This window comes from Mastigoproctus giganteus, chromosome 1 (assembly GCF_048544385.1).
Source record: "Mastigoproctus giganteus isolate SK-2022 chromosome 1, ASM4854438v1, whole genome shotgun sequence".
Classification (NCBI taxonomy): Eukaryota; Metazoa; Arthropoda; class Arachnida; order Uropygi; family Thelyphonidae; genus Mastigoproctus; species Mastigoproctus giganteus.
This window is the reverse complement of record NC_143575.1, coordinates 252021186-252042946: the sequence shown is the minus strand read 5'-3', so window position 1 is coordinate 252042946 and position 21761 is coordinate 252021186. Positions and strand designations below refer to the sequence as shown.

The 21761-nt window shown below is 37.3% G+C and overlaps 1 protein-coding gene across 1 annotated transcript in view; it reads right to left on the bottom strand.

Moving 5' to 3' along the window:
* The window catches only part of LOC150091758 (uncharacterized), a 50560-nt gene extending 34728 nt beyond the window's left edge, over positions 1-15832 (bottom strand). The window contains exons 1-2 of the mRNA XM_090385591.1: positions 15513-15832; positions 364-518 (exon numbers count right to left, since the gene is read on the bottom strand). Coding sequence (XP_090241717.1) covers positions 364-518; positions 15513-15546 — 189 coding nt within the window. The 5' untranslated portion in view covers positions 15547-15832. The remainder of the gene's footprint in view (positions 1-363; positions 519-15512) is intronic.
* Positions 15833-21761: the final 5929 nt, after the last annotated feature.

Here is a 21761-nt window from a genome sequence, read left to right as displayed (position 1 = left end):
ATTTGTCAATCATTTATCAAGGTGAAATAAGCCATATAATGGACAGTATTGTTAGTCTCCTAGAATATAGAAAGGTGCAGGTAGTTGACAGTACATATGACTGGCTGGTTCTTGAAAGTACTACAACAGCAAATGTAAATATGGTAATATGTCCCTGCTAAGATCACGCCTCCATTTCCAAAAACCACACATGAAATTCAGTCTCATTACTTTATAGTTATAACTTGTATGTAAATTTAAATGAAATTTTCAGCAATTTCATATGTAGTAGATAGCAATTTTTTAATATTAATTATTCTAAAATATGCCTATGTTCATAAAATATCTTAACTATTTAAGAAAAGTGGTAATTTTAACACTTACTCCTAATTTACCAGAACAGTTGACTCCTGTGCAGAGACTATTTTTGACACAAGAAACATAATCATTTCTGTGTCTTAATTCTCTCTCAACAAGTGACCATGTAGCACATTCCGGAGATTCTATACCCTCACTAGAGATAAAATTCCCCTGGAAACCTAAAATTAAAATGAAAGTTATTATTTATATACAAAGATACTTCCAAATAATATATTAACAGTCAAATTTTAAATATGTGACTTTTATATTATACAGTTTTTATATACTTGACAAAGATTTTTTATTTACAAAAAATTTAAGAAATTTTAAGTTAGATATAATTACCAGTTCGGCTATATAGATAAACTGTGATGAAATATGCATGTATATTACACTATTACAAATGCATGTATATTACACTACTTTACGTATGTATTACACTACACTGAAATCAAAAAAGATATCAGGATGACATTTATGAGGATACAAATGTTCTTTTTAATTTCAATGTAATGCAATTTTTTTTTTCATATAAAATATGTGCAAGTTAAACTATGAAATCTTGATTTATTACACATATCAGTTAATAAAAAACACTTCATCAGGTGCAGCACATAAAGCCCAATAAATTAAATCACAAGATGAGGGATACCAAATGTCAGTTAAATATTTCTATCCAAAAGAAAAGAAATTTAAAAAGTTCAGCACTTGCTTAAAACTTTTTAAGTGAAAAGATTTACCACTTAAGTTTTACAACTAGGGAAAGGAAAGTTATGTTGTTGTTGTTATTTGGTTTTTAGGAGCATTAGCAACTAAGGCCATATTGCTCCGGGGATATGCAGTGGTCATTCCCTGACCTTTCCGCATCCTCCGTATTTGGTGGTCACGGGCTTGAACCCCGGTCTAATCAAGAAGCATGTGCTACACACTGCTGCTCCTACCCACCTGGCTACAGAGGCGCCAGGCAAGGAAAGAATAAAACTGGTGCAATATGACAGATTTCTCTCTCAAACATAAATGCTATCACTATGAGTTATCTCCAGTTATGCATAATCAAAAAAAAACCAAACAGAGACTCCCTTTCAGGGGTGTATAATTATTATTTATTTTTAATATAATGCTACCACCCTCACAGTCATTTCAATGGTTACTATCATCTCTTTAGAGGTGAAGAATTTAAAGAATTATTCTCTCCGTATGATATCTACAAAATATGAGCATAAACTCATTCAATCAAAATGCCTCCTCATCTTTTCATGCAATACTTATTTCATACTTTTCTTCTACCATTAAAGGCCTGACAAAGGCAAGTGGTCAATATGGTGGATACAGTAGTACACATTTCAGTTCACCCACATGACAACTAAATAAATGAAGCAGAAAGTGAAACTTGCATGGAAATATTATCATACAAAGTTTATCCTTATTATGATAAAGCAGTGGCTTCTGCAAGTTTAAAATTTTAAAATCTGGTTTACACTTCTGCTGGCAAACTTAAAAGACAACCTGAAACACTGCACTTTTCTTACTAGCCCTAACAACAGATCAATACTGGAATTCTGACAAAGCATAACTGAGATCTGAATATTGACTGGACTGCTACAGAATGACTAAAGAAACTCGTTTTGAACATTTATAAGTTGAAAATAAACTTTCACTTTTCATTCACAGATTTATCATATGCAGGGCTCATTACATGGTAGTTTCTAATCAAACAAAATTAGCATGGTTGTGTAAAGAAAAAAATTTACTTCAGCATGTTTTTTAAAAAAACATTATTAAGCAAGTAAGCAACTGTCTCAAAAGATGGTTGCTTACTTGCAGAAATTTCTCTTGCTATTGTTATTTGGTTTTTTTTTTAGGAGCATTAGCAACTAAGGACATATTGCTCCGGGGATATGCGGTGGTCATTCCCTGACCTTTCCGCATCCTCTGTATTTGGTGGTCACGGGCTCGAACCTCGGTCTAATCAAGAAGCATGTGCTACACACTGCTGCTGCTCCTGCCCACCTGGCTACGGAGGTGCCAATTTCTCTTGCATTAGCTACTCAAGCCTGTGTATGTCACTTCTCACAATACTCTAACTCTAGTTCGAGTTTTGCTGTATTACATCTATAAAAGTCTGTTCATGAAACAATCTATATGGGTAGTGCAGCTTGAGTGGTAGTTGTATTGGTTTTATAATGCATCAGCATCTTATGCCATACTATGTCTGTATAAGTGTAAAGATTGCACAGGCCAATTTACATGTTTTGTGGGCTGAAAAACCCAGAATAACTCTGATACTGTACTCCATCTGCCTGAGACTAGCTTCAGTGACCCAGAGTTCTCCAAATGAGTGACAAGTGACAAACCATATACTGTCACTGGAGTACACAGGAATGGTGTAACTGTATTAAAAATACATTGAAAAATACTACTCGGCACAATTTGAATGCCCTACCACAGTATAAAGACTAATTTTCTAAATAAGGTGCCTTTAGATTAAACAAATAAGTGTATATGCAGCATTTTTTAAGTTATGGGTGTGAACAGGCACTTTAGTTTGACACAATGAAGCTTTATTGTTCTTTTTCAATAAATGAAACAATTTAATTGTGATTCCCTCAAAGATTTATTAAGTATATTCTGAGTGCATAGCAATGATATGTTTTCACTTGAATTTTACTATGCAGCTCTATAAGTTCTAAATGTTGTTTCTAATATTTCCATTTCACAGTGATATTTTCATTTCAGAGTCCAAAACAAGATTCATCATTTTAAGTGGATCACAATAACAACACAGGCACATCCAATTGCAGGAACTCAGGAAATGAGTTCCGGCAATTGGAAGTCAACAATGGAGTCAAAGATTACTACTACTCCTTTAGCTGTCGGAACTGCCTCGTATGTAGCATACAGTACAGGGAGAACAAAAATCCCAATGCAGTATTTTTTTTTTTACTCAATCTATTACCTGCCAAAATTATTTACAGCTAATTTTTTTAGACAATAATTGGCTTTAACATGATTTAGATTATAAAAACAGCATTTCCAATTTTTTGTTCAATTTGTAGTTTTTTTAATAAAAAAGCATTCCATTTTTTGAAAATTGACAGGTCATAACTGCAAAAAATTCAACATGGTACATGAATTACTTAAACATAGTGTCTTGAATAATTTTGCATATTTATCATTTAATAATACAGTTATATAATTTTACCAAGATCATCACCACAAAATAACTATCTGAAGTAATATTTATCACTTATCAGAAGTATTATGGAGTGTGAAATACAGCAAATGTATTTCACACTCCTGCTTCTCGCAAAACACATGTATTGCGAGAAGCAGAACACGGCACCTCCGTAGCCAGGTGGGCAGGAGCAGCGTGCATAGCACATGCTTCTTGATTAGACTGGGGTTCTAGCCCGTGACCACCAAATACAGAGGATGCAGAAAGGTCAGGGAATGACCACCGCATATCCCCTGAGTAATATGGCCTTAGTTGCTAATGCTCCTAAAAAACCAAATAACAAGCAGGACACCACATAATCTGCAGATCCTCGTCTCTTTCCTGTACTGTGAACATCTTCATTATGTAGGGATTGGCATAATGAGATGATTTCCTGGATCAAACTTTATCTTGTTACTGCTACTACCCAGCAGCTACCTTGGGGGTTCTCTATGTTTAGGCGTTGACTCAGTTTTTCTACTCAAGCATACAAACACTATCTTTCTTCGTATATCAAGTAACGACACACTCTTTTCTTTGTTTGCAGTTTGGTATTCTGTCATGTATTCATAACTGCTACTTCCAGCATCTGAGTGGCTAGTAGCCACTACCATCTTTTTTACCCGATTCTCATGTGATAGTATGAAATCTGTTTATTCGACGGATCAATGCTTCTCATATGAGAATTACACACCTGAATTACTTTTGGCATCTGAATTTGTTTTTCTGAGAACATCTTCAGACATAGAATTAACTGTATTGAAATTGGTAGCAACAGTTACAACTTTATTATCTTGCCATTTCACAATAGGAATTTCATTTAATTCGTCAAAATGACAGTCACAGAATTAATTTGTCAAAGCAACAATCCTCTTTTTGTTTTTCTCTATCTTTGGAATGAGAGGCGTGAGAAAACACTGTCTTGTACAAGTCACCCACCGACAGTACCTAGTCTTAAGAACCTCTCCTTTTCAGCATAGTATGTACAATACCCTCCATAAAAGTATCTGGACACATTGGTTTCCTACGGCTATCACCACCACTCCAATAGGTGTCAGTCCCTCTCCATCCCGGCTGTTACGACACACTTCACCCTCACAGGTAGGCTTTCCAATAACAAGAAATAGACTGTAACAGGTAGAGTCCTTCATTTCTATAGGTGTTCCATAGGATTCAAATTGGGGAACTGTGCCAGCAATTCCAACTTTTATACATTCATGTCTATGAACCATTCTTAAACAGTGCCAGTGGTGATATTTAAGCCATGGGGCATTATCCGGTTGAAACAAACATGGGTCTGTTTGTTTACCAAAGAAACATCACACTGTAAGGTGAATGGAACTGTAAAAATGTTAAGACAGGCATCAGCATTCACGGTTCCCCACACAACCAACAAGGGTCATAATGCAATACCATGAAAAACACCCCCACATCTGCCCAATTGGCATAATGCACTCCAACAGCACAAGCTCCCTAGACATCCTTCACACCTACCCATCTGATTGAAACAGGGTAAAGCAAGATCTGACAATCTGTAAAACTGATTTCCATTACCTACTCTTATGTTCATTGCTTCAGATAAGGTGAGAGACCACCAACTGTGGTTGGCAAGGTCTGGCTTATGTGCCACTGCTCTTCCGTGAAAACTGAGATGTGGAACTTTGTGTGTAGTACATTCGTACAGAGCTCAACTCCTGTTGAGGAGTTGCAGGTACATCTGACAAGACTGTCATACTATCTTTCCAAGTACCGTACCATCAGGGTACAGGGTGAGAGCTTCCCATAGCCTTCCTCTACATTGCTGAACAACAGTAGTAGCATTACACTTTGATATCATGATAATGTCACCAATGGTTGACTTGAGATGGTGTAGGCTGCCAATAAATGTATGAATGGCCAGCAGTGTGACATCCAACAATAAAACTCCTCTCAAAATTAGCCAGCTCGGACCTATATACTATGACAAGAACAAGTAACTTGGGTTACTTGTTCTCATCATAGACTCTTACGCCTTCCTTATATACTGGTCTAGGTCACTTGTTTATCTGAAAGTCCAATGGGTTATGAAAAACAGGGGTATTTGGATATATTTTTTTATGCATAGTGTATGTCTACCGACAGATGTCAAAGAAGAGTTTATAATTTTGTGATTATGATGGAATTACACAAATCAGTTCTGAAATCACTCATGGTCCAAGCAGCCATTCTTTGTTATGTTTTCCTAGAATAAGGTTAAAAAATTGTATAGGTATTTATAAGACCTACAAAGACATTACACCTTGTAAATAAACTTGATTCAAGTTTAACCTTATCAATGTCAGATAGAATAATTATTTCTACATAATCCACATATGTAAATTGATAACAGAAGATAATCTATATGAATAATACAAATATAGCTAACACAAAACTCAGAAGCTAGAATAACGTGAAGTATTTTGATCAACATCAAAATGTGTTGCAGCATTGAAAAAACTACAATTATTTTGGAGTCCCAGTAGAGGGACAGTGATGAAAAAGATGTTATGCCCATCTAAATGTTTCAAATGGAAAGTTGTTGCATTCCCAACCCTCTCACAACTGCAGGGAACAGTTAACGTCATACTCACCAAACAATTATTTGAAACAGGTTTCTGAGATGGTAAATTTTGAAATTAAAAACTATATATAACAGCTACCAGAGCTTCCATAGTCTTCCTGTACATTGCTAACATTGACCACCAAAAATATTCTAATTAAAAAAAAAAAAAAATATATATATATATATATATATATATATATATATACACACACACACATTAAAAACATTTTCCTCCTAGTGATACTTATTTGGGCCAATGGGAGAAACAGGGCAATTATGTCACTTATTCGAGCCAATGGGAGTAGAGGGCAGAGAAATTACGTCACTACAAATGTGTAGGTAAATAATTACACAGGTCATTTCCTGATTAGATTTTGATCAGTGTCTTGTAATGTTAGTATAATGTTATTATTATACAAATAATAACAAAACTATACAAATATTTACAAAAAACTAAAATATTTACAAAATACTAAACAATTTACAACCATATCTCTGCTATATCAGGACGATGGGTCCCATCATCAGCTTATATTAATATACAAAAAACGTTAAATGGATTACTGGGCAGAATCAGACACTTGCTGTTGACAATGTAGAGCGCTTACATGGGAGGCATGGCAACGTTCGTCGCACTGCAAGACAACTGCCTCCATAACGTTCATCAACCTCGTGCACGTGCTTTACTGTCTAAAACATGACCATGCCCAGCATCATTTGATGTTCCATTGTAACGTTTTTAGTATATTAATGTCAGCTGATAAAGGGACCCGACTTCCCAATATAGTTTGTATATTTGTAAATAGTTTAAATATTTGTATAGTTTGTAAATATTTTAGTCATGCTCTTTCGGAAGCAACAATATTCCCATTATGGAACCTGAAGCAAAAAACCTTTTCCTAAGTAACCTATGTGAACACAGGCAAATAATTATATAGTGATATTTATTCAACCTTGAGAATGCCGCATGGTGGGGTAGCCAATGGGAGAAGAGTGATGCAGGTCACATGGTACAAGTGCACGGGAATTTACGTCACTACAAGTGCACAAGTAAATAATTACATAGGTCATTTCCTGATTAGATATCGATCAGTGCATTTCAAAGTTGTCTTTTACGTAGAAAAGATTTGATTTACTCCATCATACCTCTACATTTTATGTAGAAAAGCATGTGCAGGAGTTGGCGAGCAAAGCGAGCAGGGGGCAAAGCCCCCGTAGTATATATAAATAAAAAAATAACATGAATTCCAAAAATGTGACAATGGTAGATAATAGGTTAAGTGCTGCCTTCAGTTCGGTGTGGATCCACCTACTTCTACACTTTTTCATAACCTCCTTCCCATCAACAGTGTTTTTTGTTTGTTTGTTTTTTTTTAGCAGCTTTAGCAACTAAGGCCATATTGCTCCAGGGATATGTGGTGGTCATTCTCTGACATTTCCACACCCTCCGTATTTGATGGTCACGGGCTCGACCCCCGGTCTAATCAAGAAGCGTGTGCTACGCACTGCTGCTCCTGCCCACCAAGCTACGGAGCCGCCCAGTGTTTTTTGTCTGGTGGCAACAGGGGTCTCCCCCAACTCTGCATTTCCCATCAACAGTGATCTATTAGGCATCCTTGACAAAATCTTATGGAAACAGTTTCTTCACTTTTCCCACAATGACAGAGCCACTATCAAGAATGCGCAAGTTGGAATTCTACATGATAGTACAAGATCATCCCTATTTTTCTCAGAAATATTCATTTTCTTTGTTATCAGTCTTCAGTGCTTTATTTCTTATACTGATGATACACTCTTATTATTGCAAGTTGCTAGTTCCCATGATGCAATAACCATGGCTACAGCTCAAGCCAGAGATATATGACTGCAAATTTTGTCAACTTCCTCATTTTACTTCATCTCAACCCCAAGAAAACAAAATACCTGGTCTCATCATTAGCTAGCTGGAATTACCCAGAATTAAAATCTTCTGTAACTCTGTTTACTATAACAATAACAACTCAGTTTGTTATTGTTATAGTTGTAAACCATATTCCATAGGTTTACAACTATATTCCATAACTATAAACCATATTCCATAGGTTTACAAACTGAATTCCGAGGAACTCTAGGGGTCTGTGAGAGCTATTGAAGTTCCGTGAGATTTTTAATTTATTATTTTGATTTTTAAGCTCTCATATATCATGTGCATGTAAATGAATAAAAAACTGAAAACAAACAAAATCGCCATTTTTTGTTTTGCTTTCTCACCATGACAAACATATATGCACACTACCTTCCAAGGTGTATTAGAACACTAGAAGAAACAAAACCCTACAGTTTGAGAAAAAAGCAAAATTTAATAACTAGTACAGATTTAAGGACTGTGGCAATGCTATGTAACTCATCTCACAAATCGAGTCCATCCATCCAAATTTCATCCATCCATCTCTGCCATTGTCTTCCAGGTTTTCTTCTAGCTCCTCTTGGGTACCATTATGTTATTTTCTTAGTCCATCTCTCATCATGTCTTCGAGCTATCTGTCCAACCCAAGACCATTTTAGTTCTTTAGTTTTGATAAGAATGTCCTTTACTTGAGTTTTCTGCCTAATCCATGTGTTTCTCTTCTTATCTAAGTCTGATTCCCAATATAATTCATTCCATTCTTTGCTGTGTAGTTCTCAGCTTCTCTTCCATTCTTTTGGTGAGTGCCCAAGTTTCACTTCCATAAGTCATGGTGGGGAGTATACATTGGTTCATTATTTTACGTTTCAGACAAACTGGGATATTGCTCTTCAGTATGTGACTATATTTCCTGAATACTATCCATCCGAAATTTATTCTTCTCTTGACTTCCAACCATTTATCATTATTACAGCTAATAACTTGTCCCAGATAAGTATATGACTCCACCTTTTCAATTACTGCTCCTTCAATCATTATATCCCTTTCTATGGCATACTTGTTCATCATTACTTTTGTTTTAGCCATATTCATCTTTAGTCCAAAATCTTTACTAACTGTGCATAACTGATTAAGATTTTCCTCTAATTCTTTGGGATCGTGGCTTATGACCACAATGTCATCTGCAAATCGTAAATGGTTTAAGTGCTCTCCATTCATATTGACTCCTTTCTGCAACCAGTCTAATCTTCTGAAAGCTTCCTCAAGGGCAGCAGTAAACAGCTTCGGAGATATTGCCTCCTTGTCGAACTCCTTTCTTGATTTTAAATTTCCTACTGTCTTTGTCTAGTCTAATAAAGGAGGTAGCATTCTATTATATTTTCTCCAAAATCATAATATATGGGGTATCTATGACTTGTCTTTCCAGTGCCCGAAACATAGTCTTATGCTGTATGGAGTCAAATGCCTTTTCATAATCCACAAATGCCAGGCACAATGGTTTGTTTTATATTCATTTGCTTTCTCCATTAGCTGTGATATTACATAAAGGTGATCCATAGCTGAGAATCCTGTCCTAAAGCCAGCTTGCTCTTTCGGTTGATTCTCATCAAGTATTCTTTCTAATCTGTTAGTATCATCATCCCTCAATTTAAATTTGTGTTACCTTATTTGTGTTGTCTGAGCAAGAGTAAGGATGCCATCAGCATTTAGCTTACTCAATCCATTTTTAACCTTTAACCTAAATCAGACTTCCTTGCCTGTAGCTAGTTTCCAGGCTGTGATTTGCAGAATTGAAGCCTTTCTTAGTAAGAGCACCCTTTCGTTCTCCTCAACAATCTTGTTGCTCTTTTTTGTACCCACTGTAACAGATCCACATTCGTCCTAAAATGTGGCTTCTAGACCTGTATGCACCACTCAAAGATGTGGACTTACCATTGATTTATGCATCCAAATAATTAACTTCTTATCCCTGCTGGAAAAGTTCCTGTATATCACTGACAAAACCCCATGAGCTGACCTAACAGCCTGTCTGCACTGCTCAGAGAACTTCATGGGACTGTAGAATTACCCCTTATTCTTTTTCCTTCTCCACTACCCTGAGTGTAGTACCACACATTATATTAATTTTGGATTACCCATATGCAGTACCTTGCATTTGTCAATGTTAAACTTCAAGTGGTACTTCTCCACAATTACCTCTAATTTTTTTGCAGATCTTGTTGCAGTAGCATATCTTGATTACCGTTATTAACTACACAGCCAACTTTTATATCGTCTGCAAACTTAGACATTAAACCTAATATGAATTGTTCAATATCATTAATAAATAAAGGAAAAAAACAATAGGTCCAACTCTGAATTCTGAGGCATTCCATCTATTCTGTGTAATCAGTATAAGAAGAGTAGTGCCTATTAATAGCTACATTATCTTTTCACACCCGACCATACCTTTATCCACTGCAGTAACTTGCCCCTAATGCCATATTGCTACAATTTGTACTACAATGCAATCTTTCATGTGGAACAGTATCAAAATCTTTTCTGAAATCTAAGTATATAATGTCAAAATTACTTTTTTAATCCAGGTCCTATGTTACTACATTGTAGTTTCCAATCAGATTGATCAGACAAGATTAGCATTAAGCATCAGCAGTGGCATATGATGCAAGATAGCAAGCTTATAAAACATCAGCCAAAAAAAAAAATTTCCCATTTCATCTATCCATTCCCTCCAATAGTTTGTCTAGTTCTTCCTTGAATTTATTTAAGCTATCAACTTCCACAACAATAGATGGATGTTTGTTCCAGCAATCATCCACTCGCTGGCTAAAGGCAAACTTCTGCACATCTATTTTGCAACCATCATTATCAATTTGAATTTATGCCCCCTCGTGTGCATAATCTGAGCAAGAGGAAAAATCACATCAGCACTGAACTTGCTCAAACAATTCAAAGCCTTAAACACATCAAACAGATTACCTTGCAGGTGCCTAGTCTCCAGATGCTGCAATTTGCAGAAATGAAGCCTTTCTTGGTAACAGCACCCAATTGTTCCCCTCACTAGTCTCATTACCCTTCTCTGTACTCGTTCCAGCAGCTCTACATCCTTCCTAAAATGAGGCCTCCAGACCTGTATGCAGTACTCAAGGTGTGGCCTGACCATTGCATTATACAATGGTATTATCACCTCCTTATCCATGCTAGCAAAATTCCCATCAACTAAACCCCATGAGCTGTCCTGGCAGCCAGTCTGCAGTGCTCAGAAAACTACATATCTGACCGCACAATTACCCCCAGATCATTTTACTTTTTCACTACCCTGAGTGTAGTATCAACACAGTTGGTACGTTAATCTGAGATTACTGCTGCTCATATGCAGTACTTTGCATTTGTCAATATTAAAATTCAGTTGCCATTTCTCAGCCAATTTGCCTAACTTTTCTAGATCCTGTTGCAGTAGCATACTGTCATTACCTTTGTATCACTGCAAACTTGGACACTAAGCCTGATGTGACTTAATGTCCAATGTCCATACCCACTCCAAGTCAGCATGTTCAAGAGGCAACCAGACGGAGTAATACTCTTGATCTAATTATCAGCAGTGATTCTTCATGCATTAAGAATCTGCAGATAAAGGAACCACTAGGTGGCAGTGATCACAGCATATTAATGTGGGATTTACTTAAAGATATAACTACCATCTGACTCGTGGCAGAGAAGAAAAATGCATGGGAAGCATATAAATTATCAGGAGACACATACCTATGGTAGATACAAGATAGTCTGTAAGCAAGTCACAAAGGACGTTAGGAAAGCAAAGGCAGATTACGAGAAATCTTCAGCAAATGATGCAAATAAAAACAGTAAAGACTCCTTTACTTACAGAAACTCTAAAATGAAGGGGATGAATCAGATTGATCCACTTGATATTGAATGAGTATTTTACATCTAAATTCACACGAGATCAGGGAGGTGAATGCCAGAAGTTTATGAAACTCTGCCAGGGAGCTAAATGATTTTGTAATAACAGAACAAAGTGGAGGAGAAATTGTTGAAATTGAACATAAGCAAGGCTCCTGGGGTGGATGGGATCTATCCGGTTATATTAAAGGAAGCAGTGAAGGAAGTTAGCAATCCCTTAGCCATAATTATGAAAGCTTTCTTGGACTTAGGGGAGGTCCCCATTGACTGGAGATGTGCAAATGTGTCCCCAATTCACAAAGGGGGATCAAAGGGTGACACGAGTAATTACAGACCTGTTAGTTTAACTTGTGTTCTAAGGAAATTAATAGAGGCACTGGTTAAAGAAGCACTGCAGGATCATCTAGACAAGATTCCAGTTATAGTTCAGACATAGCATGGGTCTGTTAAGGGGAAGTCTTGTCTAACCAATTTGATTGGTACTATGATGTAGTCACAAAGGAACTGGATGCAAAGAATAATTTTGATATATACAGCCACTCCCTGATAAACGTAAGGATTGTGTTCCATGGAACTCTACATAAGTTGGAATTTCCCCCATGCTTGTGCAGCACTCGCAACTGTGCTCGCTGAATTCATTGAATCAAAAAAGAAATGTTCGACGAACATGTGAACAGAATTATTTATTGTATTTATTCAATTTTTTAGCTGATGCACAGGAAAAATTACAAAAGCGTGCAATTTAAAAAATTTTAAAATTATAAAATTACAAAAAAAGAGAGGAGACAGGCATAACGTCAGTAAGTTTTACCTCTCGAGCATCGTTGCCAGAATTGACGTCTTCAGCTGAAAAGTAAGCCACAGCGGATGTTGAGATTTAGAAGGGGTTGGCCACTCAACCTTACGAAAGAACATATTAATGGATGACTGAACGGTAACTTTTTTCTTTTCATGGTAGATTTCTTTATAGCAAGCAAGCGTATCATTCACCCCTCTGTTAACTTTTAAGAATCATTCACTGATGATTCTTTAATCATCAGTGAACGATTCTTAAAAGTCGGGATCCATCTTCTCAAACCTAGCCATTGCCAATGCAATTTCACGAAATGCTACTGCCATCTCTGTGGTGATGAAGCATCTCGGCTCTTCATTTGGTTCATCTTGAGCTTCGTCAACATTTTCTTCTTTCATTATCGCTGCCTGCAAATCAATAAGGTCTTCGTTAGATAATTCCTTTTCTTCTTCCTCTATTAACTCCTCCACATCTTTGGCAACAACATACAACCGAAATAGTTCTGCAACATTTACAATCTCATCTGTAACCTCTTCATGTGATTCATCTTTTTCAAACTCTTTAAAGACTTTTATGTGCCGTGGAAATATTTTCTTCCATTTGAATTTAAACAACTTTTAGTAATTTCCACCCAGGCCTTATTAATGTTTAAGATGGCGTGGTAAATATTGTAAGATTTCCAAAAGTCTCTTAATGTAAAATTTTTCTCACTGTTTACTGCAGACAATGCCTGAGCAAATGGTGTGCATAAATAGCATGCATTTAAATTAGAAATAACACCCTGATCCATAGGTTGGATGAGTGAATTCGTGTTTGGCGGCAGAAATATGACTCTCACATTCGAATTGAAATCATCTAGATGCGTAGGATGTCCAAGAGCATTATCTAATAAAAGCAAAATCTTGAAAGGAACATCGTTGTCTTTACTATATTTTTCAACCCCAAGAATGAAGCAGCATTTAAATCAATCCATAAATAACAATATCTCAAAGAGAGAAATAACTTCACCACAGGGGCTCACATCTGGTGAGTATGGGCTGGGCACACCCAGGGGGCACCTCCGTAGCCAGGTGGGAAGGAGCAGCAGTGCATAGCACACGCTTCTTGATTAGACTGGGGTTCGAGTCCGTCACCACCAAATACGGAGGATGCGGAAAGGTCAGGAATGACCACCACATATCCCGGAGCAATATGGCCTTAGTTGCTAATGCTTCTAAAAACCAACTAACTAACTAACACCCAGGGTCCTGAGCTGGATATCATAATTCTTCTCTTTCTTGGTGATTCCCTTCTACTTTTGACACTCTCTCTCTCTCTCTCAGAGGGTAGCTCGGGAATTTTTTTTTTGGCTGGTGCAGCATATGCCTCAGGCTTCCTTGTACCATATAGCTAATAATAATAATAATCAAAGCATCAGCATAAAGTGTTTGTAAATTGCATGTTTTCCTTAGTTAGTTTGCCTGTTTTGCTGGATATAAAACAAGTTTCCAGAAGAAAAAGTCCCATGCTTGAGATTGACAAACTGGTCCATACAAACAGGGACTGAATACAGAACTTTTCCACAGAGCACAAGAGAACAGTGATCATCTCTACTGTGTTAATTTTCCACAATGTCATTTATTTTAGATTTTTTTCAATACCCTTCCTACCTTTAGGTGCCGACTCAATCATATACCTCTTAAAAAAATTATACACACTCACCCACCCACCTATCAGACAACCCGTGGAATGAGACAGTTTTCCGCATTTGTTACAATATACATAAAAATACAAAAGCTGCTGTAGCCAAGTGGTCAAATGCATGTGCTTTGAGTGATCAGGGTTCAAGCCCATGACTGCTAAATACAGTACTGTTTCTTGTGAACTCTTCTGACCGTGTGGTTGTCCTAGAGTATAAATAGAAGAAAATTTATTTCTTCTATGATATAATACCATTTATGGAGTAACAAACATATAAGAATTCAAAAATAAATACATGAATTTCACTTGGATGTACATTAAGTTACATTACTTAATGTACGTCCAAGGTACATTACTAAATAGATTTTGGAGAGGTGTTAATGGGTCACCTCTGATTTCCCTGTTCAGTAATGTTCCCATCAATTAATAAGATTTCCAAATATGTATATACCTTTCATTTCTTTATTTTTACGTCAATAACAGTTCCAATTCAGTTTTATCAGCACGTTGCATAATGAATATATTACTGCATACATATCTCTAATTTAAAATAAATTAAAAGCATCAACACCCACTAAATTATAATACGTCAGGTGGAGTTTCATACATTCATTTCTGAATTATGATGTGCTATGCAGTAATATCCACATCAATAAATGCATGCAAGGTATTTACATCACTCAGGCCCAAGTTAAAAAAAAAAAACAAAAACTTATTTATATAAGATATAAAAGAGAAAGAAAAGATTCGGTGCAGTATTGAATTAAAAACTATACTCTATCAACCCTGTTTTTTTGAAAACTATACGCTTATCATGAACGGACAAAATCACCGGCCTGTAATGTGTTTTGTATAGGGTGGGGGGAAGAGAGAGAGAGAGAGAGAAAAAAAAGTTTTTTTTGTACGCTTCAATTTTAATGCCGGTAGACAATAAGAATCGAATTTTCAACGATCCAAAGGACTGGATATCTCTACACAAATTTCAAGAAAAAGCAGTGTCATTGAAGAGTAATCAATACAAGTTGATAGCACATAAGACGTAATGTGAGGTACTCTAAAACAAGTGAAGGAACATTTATAAAATTGAAGAATTACTTACACATACATATCAACCCTAGTAGTAATGTCTTCATTTATAAAACTTTTTTGTTAAAGTACATCTGGTATGCTAAAAGATCCACTACATTTGACAATTACTCTATTGACATATTAACCTGACATGCGGATACTAAGAAACTATTACGAAAATGAATTTCTTGTCCACTGCTGGAAAATAGAAATATGGATTTCAGTTCCAGCGTACGTAGTTCATAGTTTGCTTATTTCACAGAGATGATTACCCCAAATTTGTACGCATCTGAATTGATGGAGTTATAAATGCAACGTTAAGTCATCAAATTTTATAAATAAAGAAAATATGCTTTAAAATAATTAGGAATTTCGGTTAACATTTTCGGCATATATCAGCTGCAGCTCTCACTAAAACCACGAAGTTCGGTGAGCAGCTTTACAGCAGAAATCGAGAGATGGTTTGTACACAGAGTACTCTGTGGGTTTGTACCCAAAGAGGCGTGCGTATAAACTTTTGGTGATGATAAGGGCAGACTTTCGAATTATGTAAATTTGCAAACCTGAAATTCTCCATCTTAACTTGTAACAAATAAACTATTGGCTGAGTTGTTTAAATGAAGTACCCAGGCAACTAAGACAATGAGGCATCAGGATGCGATAACAATAATTTAATGTATTCTACAGTTGATTTGCTTATTTTCCAGATGAAAAACCTATTCAAGCCTCGTCCATCACGGATTATTCATAAATGAATGACGAATCTGCTTTACTGCAGTTTAATGTGCCCAGTTTATGGCTTATAAATTTATATTGTGTCCCCACCCTCTTAAAATCAATTGTTTATATGTACAGATAGCGGTTTCTGCGGTGCAAATTGCTATTATGTTTCGGCTCGTGTATTGTTACTTTATCACAAATTTGTAAACGTTTGAGAAAAATCTGGATTTCTATTATCTTCATTAGGGGGAGAAAGATAATAGGTATCCATAAAAGAATGAACAATGATAAGATTACAGGGGGGGGGGGTAAAAAAATACCAACAATCGGATGGAAAAAGGAAGTAAAGAAAACAAAATCAAAACAATAGTTTGTTCTGGATAAGAGGCGAAGAAACCTTTAGTATTAAAATGGCATAATGATGCAAGGAATCAAACTTATTCTATATCTGACGGGGGGGGGGATAATAACAAATAATATTATTCCCAGTATCAAACGTGCGTAGATAACACTTCCATGAATTTTGGCAAATTCTCAACCTCGGCAACTTTGCACACACGCTACCCGAAAGTAAACTTCAAAAGATCAAATCTGCTGTTAGCGTCCTAAACACCAAAACAATTCAGGCTGTGACGCCCGTATATTGCGTCTGTAATTGTGTGTATTTTTTGTTTCACTTGCCGTTTGCTGGACGAATAACCTATGTTTTCAAAGAAAAGTAAACATGCAACCCATTACTGACACCGACTAACTCAGCTAAATTGCGAAAATTCTCATACAATTTTTTCGTGTCATTGACGAAATTCGAACTTAGGACTTCTCCACCCGGGGGGGGGGGGGAAAGGGAATACTGTAATTATAAACAATGTGACTCCCGCGAGGGCAATTCTACCATTGAGCTCTAAGATTTTATAGTTGTGCTCAATGGTTCATTCACTCAGCAGTAAGAATATCTCTCACAGATTCTTATAGTCCCCTCGAGCCTTATACACATTTTACACTAGACTGTACACTTCAATCAATCCTACAGGTGTCTCGTTACCAAGTTCTACAGATCATATTTTCAAAGAATTCCTTGTATCTGTCTTCTTTGCACCTTCTCTAGATGTGGCCACCAAGCCTGTTTGTATACCGACTGTACACAAACAAGCATGCCATCATCTAACAAAGAAGAATAATGATATCAATCTCTCCATTTGCAAAATAAAAATGCCAGCAATCATACAGTGGCAGACAAAAAAACAGCATGACGTGAATTTTTCAAATAATGTATTTCGCGCTGCATTGTGGGTTGCAGAAATATTCGAAATGCATTTGTTAGATGGGATATATATCTCTGTGAATGAAATCCAATAAAAAGACTCCACCTGATTTATCTAATTACCATAAATATCTTCCCAAAGGGTAAAATGCGTAATTAATGGAAATATGAGAAATCATGCAAATGGCAATCATGACAACCAAACATACATTTTATCGCATTTATGTGTACAAACTGAAATGACAAGTTAACGTAATAGTATCATTTACTGTAAATCGGCAAAATAAGTCCTCAATATTTTGTTATTCCTCCTCGAGCTGCAATTACAGCCTTGCAACGATCTGGCATAGAGTTAATCAACTTCTGAATATACGGTTGCCCAATTTCGTGGTACCACACCCTTACAATGCTCTGCTGCAGCTGAATCTTACTTGTTGACTTGGCGTCTCTGTAGCCAGGTGGGAAGGAGCAGCAGTGCGTAGGACACTCTTCTTGATTAGACCGGGGTTCGAGCCCGTCACCACCAAATACGGAGGATGCGGAAAGGTCAGGGAATGACTACCGCATATCCCTGAGCAATATGGCCTTAGTCGCTAATGCTCCTAAAAACAAAATAACAAACAACAACAAACTTAAACTTGTTGACTTCTTCTGAGCAATTTTAGGTAACATTATTTACCAGCAATTTTCAATAGGGTTCAAATCTAGACTGTTGCTGGGCCAGTCCAACACTGTAATGCCAGCATTTTTGAGGTATGACTGCACCTTAAGGGAGAAAAACGAAGGAAAACATTGGTGTAAGTATGTTTTAAGCCTTGTAAGACAAGAAGACCAACTCATCATTAAATCTAAATAGCATAAAACTTACCAATTTCGCTGTGTGGCAAGGTGCTGAGTCCTGTTGAAAAATGCAGTTTTGGATGTTTGTGTGGTGATCCCTAATAACGGATTTCGGGCACGCCTCCAAGATAGCAGTGTAGGTTTCTGCATTCACCGTTCCGTTTTTAAACTTAATTCGCCCCACCCCTTTGCTTGTTATGCAAACTCAGACCATCTGACCTGCCGGCGGGGAACTTTACAGTCGGTGTTATGCAGTCAGGATGGTATGCTTCCCATTTTCGTCTTTCTGGCATATCGTTTCCCATCCAAGCCATGCAGGTTGAATTTTCCATCAGAATTAATTGGTTAATTGCTGGAACAAACTTCCATCTGTCGTTGTGGAAGTTGATAGGTTGAATAAATTTAAGGAGTAACTGGACAGGCATTTGGAGGAAATGGTGTGATTTTTTTTTTTTTTTTTTTTTTGGCTGATGCTGCATAAGCTCATACACTTGCTTTCTTGCATCACATGCCACTACTACTACTACTACTACTATTACGAAATTAACAGACATAAGACACACAGCACAGCAGATGAATTAAATTATTCGGGTGGCCTAAAAATAATAGTTTGTTTGTTTGTTTTTTTTTTTGAAAGTTGAATTTCGATTCGTCAGAAAAGATGACGGTGTCTCACTGCGCTTTTGTCCATGAAACATGCATTTTAGCCAAAGCAAGTCGCTTCTTCCTCATTTGTTGGGTCAACAAATGCTTCTTCTTGGGTGGATAAGCATGCAGACCACATTCCAAAAGCCGCCTTTGGATAGTTTGTGCACTTGTTTCAATACTAGAGGCCATCTCAAAGTCCAGGAGTACTAGCATGGCAATTACGAAAGCATAGCTGTTTCAAATATCGATCTTGGGAAGGCGTAGTCACTCTCTTATGGCCTGATCCAGGTCTTCTCTTCACATCAAGGCAGTGTTAGGTGGGTCGAGGTTATCGAGGCAGTGTTAGGTGGGTCGGAAAACTGCTAGCTTGCGGGGAGACAAAGACCCATAGATTGACAGTAGCCACTGGCAGAGGTGAAAGAGATTCTTGCACTGCTTCTATTAGAATGAGCAGAAGCCTGAAAAACAAGATGCATGGTATTTCAGAGACTGCTGGGAGCCATTGCGGTAGAAGTAAACACATGGGTTGTGTTAGGGTAGCTAAGAATAGAAACAGGTGCAGGTATACTTGCGTGTACACCAATGCTAGGAGTTTAGTAAATAAATTTGATGAATTTGAGGTATTGCTCAAAACATCGAAGGCAGATATTGTTGGGATATCAGAGACGTGGTGTCACACAGATATAAGGGATGCAGAAATGCAATTTGGGGAGTACAACGTCTACAGAAAGGATAGACAGGATAGGAAGGGGGGAGGGGTTATGCTATTAGTTAAGAAACACATAAAAACCAAGGAAGTGAAGCCAGTCGACATCGCTGGACAGTGCAGTGTTGAGTCAGTTTGGTGTGACATAAGCATTGGGAGATCAAAATTGAGAGTAGGAGTGTGCTATAGGCCTAATGACTCTGATGAGTATAATCAGGAACTGTACAAGGAAATAGAGTGGGCCAGTAAATCAGAGAGTCTTATAATGGGAGATTTTAATTTCCCAGATATTGACTGGAATTTGGGGGCTGGTTACTCACACACTAGCAGGGCTTTTGTGGATTTATTGGATGATTGTTTTCTACATCAGCATGTTCGGGAGTAATACTCTTGATTTGATTATCAGCAGTGATTCTTCATGCATTAAGAATCTGCAGATAAATGAACCACTAGGTGGCAGTGATCACAGTGTGCTGAAGTGGGATTTACTGAAAGAGGTAACTACCATTAGGGGTAAAGGGAAGGGTTATTGCTTCCGTAAAGGCGACTACGATGGACTGAGACAGTATTTAAATTCTATACAGTGGGACCAACTGATGATGTTACCAACAGCAAATTCAAAATGGGAAGCATTCAAAGAACTTATCTTGGAAGCTACTAGGCTTTACATACCAACTAAGAAATATTGTTCAAGGTTTAGGCCAAAATGGATGTCAGATGAACTAATGAGGCATATGGCAGAGAAGAAAAATGCATGGGATACTTACAAATTAACACATGACACAGAAGCCTATGATAGATACAAGTTGATATGCAACCAAGTTACAAAGGAGGTTAGGCAGGCGAAGGCAGATTACGAGAAATCCTTGGCAAGGGATGCAAAGAAAAACAGCAAAGAGTTCTTTACTTATGTAAACTCTAGAAGGAAGTGGATGAATCAGATTGGTCCACTTGATATTGATGGGTCAACTGTTGATGATCCTGCTCAGGTAGCTAACAAACTAAATGAATATTTTGCATCGATATTCACACATGAGGAGTTATTCAGCAAGGGGAATGCCAGAGGTGTATTCAACTCTAGCAGTAAGCTACAGAATCTTGAAATAACTGGGAGTAAAGTGGAGGAGAAACTGTTGAAGATAAACACAAGAAAGGCACCCGGGGTGGATGGGATCTATCCAGTTATATTAAAGGAGGCAGCAAAGGAAGTAAGCAAACCCTTAGCCATAATTATGAGAGCTTCCTTGGACTCAGGGGAGGTACCCATAGACTGGAAATGTGCAAATGTGACCCCAATTCACAAAGGAGGATCAAAGGCTGACACAAGTAATTATAGTCCTGTGAGCTTAACTTCTGTTCCAGGAAAATTAATGGAGGCACTGGTTAAAGAAGCACTGCAGGATCATTTAGACAAGACTTCAGTTATAGCTCAGACACAGCATGGTTTTGTTAAGGGGAAGTCTTGCCTGACCAACTTGATTGGATACTATGATGCAGTCACAAAAGAACTGGATGCAGGGAATAACTTTGATATTATATACTTGGATCTTAGAAAGGCTTTTGATACTGTTGCACATGGAAGACTGCTACACAAATTGGAGCAGTGTGACATTGGAGGCAAATTGCTGCTATGGATAAAGGGGTGGTTGAGGGGGAGAAGACAGAGAGTGGTAATCAATGGACACTGCTCATCGTGGACTAATGTTATTAGTGGAGTTCCTCAGGGCTCAGTGTTGGGTCCATTATTGTTTTCTGTATTTATAAATGATATTGATGATGGTATATCAAGCTTAATGTCCAAGTTTGCAGATGATACAAAGGTTGGCAGGGTTGTCAAGGACACTACTGACACTATGCTGCTGCAACAGGATCTGGAAAGGATGGGCTGAGAGGTGGCAAATGAAGTTTAACATTGACAAATGTAAAGTACTACACATGGGAAAAAGCAACCCCAGAGCAACGTATCAACTATGTGGTACTACACTGACAGTGGTAGAGAATGAAAGGGACTTGGGGGTGATTGTGCAGGCAGATATGAAGTTCTCTGAGCAGTGCAGACGGGCTGCAAGAGTAGCTCATGGAGTATTGTCAATGATATACAGGAA